Source organism: Coffea arabica, chromosome 10c, assembly GCF_036785885.1.
Source record: "Coffea arabica cultivar ET-39 chromosome 10c, Coffea Arabica ET-39 HiFi, whole genome shotgun sequence".
Classification (NCBI taxonomy): Eukaryota; Viridiplantae; Streptophyta; class Magnoliopsida; order Gentianales; family Rubiaceae; genus Coffea; species Coffea arabica.
Window position 1 is genome coordinate 35,271,275 of NC_092329.1, and position 4,364 is coordinate 35,275,638.

Genomic DNA, 4,364 nt, shown 5'->3' on the forward strand with positions numbered 1-4,364 from the left:
TTCTTCTTTGGAACAAGGACTGGATTCGAGAGCCAAACTGGGTAATGAGATACAATGATAATATTGGTCTTAAGCTGCTTTTCAATTTGCTCCTTTATTTTGAGGCTCATGTCTGGTTTGAATTTACGAGGCTTTTGCTTCACTGGTGGGAAAGTTGGGTCTGTAGGCAATCTGTGCACCACTATATTGGTCGAAATGCCAGTCATATCATCGTAAGACCATGCAAATACATCTTGAAACATAGACAAAAATTCAACCATCTCCTTTTTCTGCTTTTCGTTCAAATGAATGCTGATTTGTATCTCCTTAACCTCAGTCTCAGTGCCAATGTTGACAATTTCTGTTTCTTCTAGGTTCGGTTTAAGTTTCTCCTCATATTGTTCGAGATCTTTTGAGAAAAAATCATATACCTCCTCATTATCACTCTCGTCTTGCAATTCAGATTGCATAATTTCCAAGTCGTGAGTGATATAGAGATTGTCATCATTGGATTCCAGAACAGTAATATCCATAAGGTCAAATAATTTTATTTTTGGCCATCTGAAAGAATTAAGAAATTCAAGGCAATAAACAAATAAAACACGCAAATAAACAAATAAATGAACAATTGTGATAAAAACTACTTGTGCATTTTCATAAGCTTCAAATCAAAGTGAAACAAGACAAAAGTTTAATTGCTAAAAATGCTTTCATTAAACTATTTACATATGCAAGAAATAGTTTTCATGAATTTTGGTAAATGACAACCCCCTGCAGATTTACCGAAACTCCTTTTACACGGGAAAGCACTTGGCGGTCGAGTTGTGTATAGCTCTTTGGGGAATGTCTAGGAATTCGGCATCATCTGACGGACAATCTTCGGATATTGCTCCCACAAACAAATGAGTCAGGCTTGTCTCCACTTCGTCAATTGGGCTAAACTCAGATGTAATGACATCAACCGGCTTTGGAAAGGTATAGCGTAGTGGTGGAATGTCTAAAGCACCTAACTTGCCTTCCTTTTCTGCCTTCTTGCGTGCTTTTATCTCTTTTATATCTCTGGCAGTCGGACGGAATCCCAAACCAAATAGGTCCTTCTTTTCGATGAGTTCCACGGGTTTCAGAATGCCTTGTAGATTGCGTCCCAATCCCTTATCAAATTCATATCCTCCGCGAATTATTTCCTTAGCCATCATAACACTGGCCACTGGCAAAACCATTTCGTCTTTTGAAGCCTCACTTGTTATCCAACTCACGGAGACAATGTCAGCTGTACGGTAAGAAGACACTGAAGCATTTTGGTTACCATCCTCCTCAGGCTCAGAATTGGCAATTACAATGCAATCTTCTTCAGCAAAAATGGTTATCAGCTGGTCGTTCACCACAAATTTCAATACTTGATGCAAGGAAGAGGGCACAGCGCCAGTGCTATGAATCCACAGCCGCCCGAGTAAAACATTATAGACACTGGAAAAGTGCATAACTTGGCAGGCTATCTGAAATTGAGCGGGCCCTATTTCGACCACCAAATTTACTTCTCCTATGGATCCTTTGGGCTCCATCGAATCCTCGAACTATGGTCTCTGAGGATTTTAATTTGACATCTTGCAACCCTAACTTCACCAAAGTGCTCCAAGGACAAATATTGAGGGCAGACCCATTGTCGATCAGTACTTTAGGCAACATTTTCCCATTGCATCTCACAGCTACATATAAGGCTTTATTATGACCAGTTCCTTCTGCAGGTAGCTCTTCATCAGAAAAAGTGATTTGTTTAGTAGTCAATACATTTCCGACTATGTACGAGAAATTGTCAACCGAAATATCCTTGGGAATCCGAGCCTTAGTCAAAACTTCAAGTAACGCATCTCTGTGCAAGTCAGAGAAGAAAAGCAAGTCTAAGATGGAAATTTGGGCAGTCATTTTGTTCAACTATTCGACTACATTGTACTCGCTTCTTTTAAGCCTTTTAAGAAAATCCCATGCTTCTTTTTCGGTAACTGCTGGTTTGGTAATCGGTTCACGATTGCTTACTTGGACTGGGATGCTAGCAGTGGATGAACTTGTAATCTTTCCTGACCTCGTAACAACAGACACTTCATCATTCAAAATATGTTTACCCCCGATTTGCAAAATGGGTTCATTATAATTCCACGGCACTTGCTGTAAACTTAAAACCGGCACTTGTTTCGGGAATTCAATTACCACAGGTTCTAAAGCTGCACTATTGAATGAAGTTAGGTCTAAAATGAATGGCCTCTTATCTGCCTCATACGATGCTTCCTCTATCACAAAAGGTTGATCCATTATCCCAAACACTTCTGTTTCATTTGATATGCTTCGGACAAGCTTTTCAAATTCCTTATCATCCACAATAACTCCGACAGTATCAGTGTGCTCCGGCAAGGGGTTCTTGCTCACATTTGGTCCTTGCTCTTCTCTTTTCCTAATCACAATTTCTCTTGTTTCGAGCACGTCTTGAACTTTATATTTGAGAAGTCGACAATTGGCAGTGGAGTGACCAGGTACTCCTGAATGATAAGCACAAGTAGCCTGTGGATTATACCCAGCAGGCATGCCATAAGGGTAAGTTGGAGGGGGAATCACACCTATCTTACCGGCAGCCTTTAATTGCTCATATAACTGATCCAAAGGCCTACCTAGGTTGGTGAACGTTCGGGTACGATTCTGATTGTAGGTTTCAGTGGGTTGGGGATAGTTATAGGTAGGTCTATTTGGTGGGGAAAATCTCTGGTGGTAAGGAGGTCGGGGACAAGTTTGTTGAAAATTTGGCTGAGATATTTGGAAAGAAACTGTAGGCGGGTTGGTGTAATTTGGGCGAGGTCGGGGGTAGGAGATATTGGTAGTGTAGAAAAGGTGAGGACTTGGATAGTAGGGATACGGTGGTGAATATGTTGGTTTGTGTTGAAATTTAGGTCTTGGTGTAGGGTTTTGGTCCCAGATAAAGGCAGCTTCCCCTTCTTTCTTTTTAAATTGCGGCTTTTTCCCACTGCTCCCTAGTCCTTGCAAAGCATCCAACTGTGATTTGAGGGCAGAGACATTAACGATCTTCCCAACTCTTATGAAGTCATCGTACTCTTCAAGTTTATTGACAATAGCAGCAAACGAACATCCAGTCATGCGGAAAATTTCTTCAAAATACGGCGGATCATGTGCTTTAATGAAAGTACGGATAATTTCATCCTTAGTCATTGGTGGCTTGACTTTTGCAGCTATTTTCCTCCATCTCTTAGCGTAGGTTTTGTGGTCCTCAGAGGGTTTTCTCTTTGTTCCTTCCAACGTGGTTCGTGTCGGAGCCAGCTCGCAGTTGTACTCGTACTGCCTCACAAAAGCATTGGACAAGTCAAGCCAGGTCTTTGCTTCTTCGGGTTTCAGATTGGAATATCAGTCGAGTGCATCCCCCTCCAGACTTTCTGGGAACAGCCTTAGAGGCAGATTCTCGTCATCTATGGGCCTTCTAACTTGTTAGTAAACAGACGGAGGTGTGTCTTGGGATTACCTGTCCCATCGTACTTGTTAAATTTTGACGTTTTGAATCCAACAGGCAATTGCACATTTGGAAAGAGACAAATTTCATCATAGTCCAGCACTCCTTGCTTGTTTAACCATTGACTTTTCCTCATAAATTCATCGAAACGGTCTAGGCGCTTGAGCAGCTTCATATCAACGGGATCAGAAGATTCTCCCATCTCTGGTTTGGTTTGAACAGTATGATCTGGCAGGAAGGGCTCAGCAGCAGTGTGATAAAAGGTATGTGGCTCAGGTGGTATATTTGAGGTGACTTGAGATTGTAGACCTCGCATGTGAGTAGGAAAAGATGAAAAATTAGGAGGGTAAGTGTATGGTAAATTCGTGGTGGCATAGGTGAAAGTTGCTTATGGTCGAATAAGGAAGGATGGAGTAGAGGTTGTTTGAATCGGAGGTATGACAAAAGGTTCTTGCTCAAGTTGTCTGACAGGTATGGGCTCGGGTTGAACTCCACTGCTAATAATCTCATCAATCAATTTCCTTTGGGCCACCATCTCAGTAACCATCTCACCAAACTTAGTAAGCATCTTGGTTAACTGAACCCCTAAACTCGTAGTCTCAGGTTGAGCTGTAGTAGCAGACCTATCCGATGGTTCTGGTTGTGAACTCATGTTTACACGACTCCTCTGGGTTTGACTACGGAATCGTGTTATGATGGGGTTTCGACCAGAAGCTATGTTTAAATATTACTTGAAAATATGAAATGGCTTGCCTTTAGATTTTAGCCCTGGCTTAGCTTTCCTAGCAAAATAAAATAAAGAAAAAGAAAAAGACAAAGACAAAAGTTAGTAAATATCCAAAAAATTCGAATGCATGTCCTATTGGGGAGCCCTTTT

General features: G+C 41.4%; 1 protein-coding gene across 1 annotated transcript; it reads right to left on the minus strand.

Annotated features, from left to right (window-relative positions):
* Positions 1–773: 773 nt before the first annotated feature.
* LOC113710044 (uncharacterized) lies at positions 774–4,139 on the minus strand. The gene is made up of 5 exons (XM_072068737.1): positions 3,957–4,139; positions 3,171–3,318; positions 1,931–3,077; positions 1,515–1,849; positions 774–1,375 (listed from the first exon to the last, which is right to left on the minus strand). Exons 1-5 carry the CDS (start codon positions 4,137–4,139, stop codon positions 774–776), a joined length of 2,415 nt encoding a protein of 804 aa, XP_071924838.1.
* Positions 4,140–4,364: the final 225 nt, after the last annotated feature.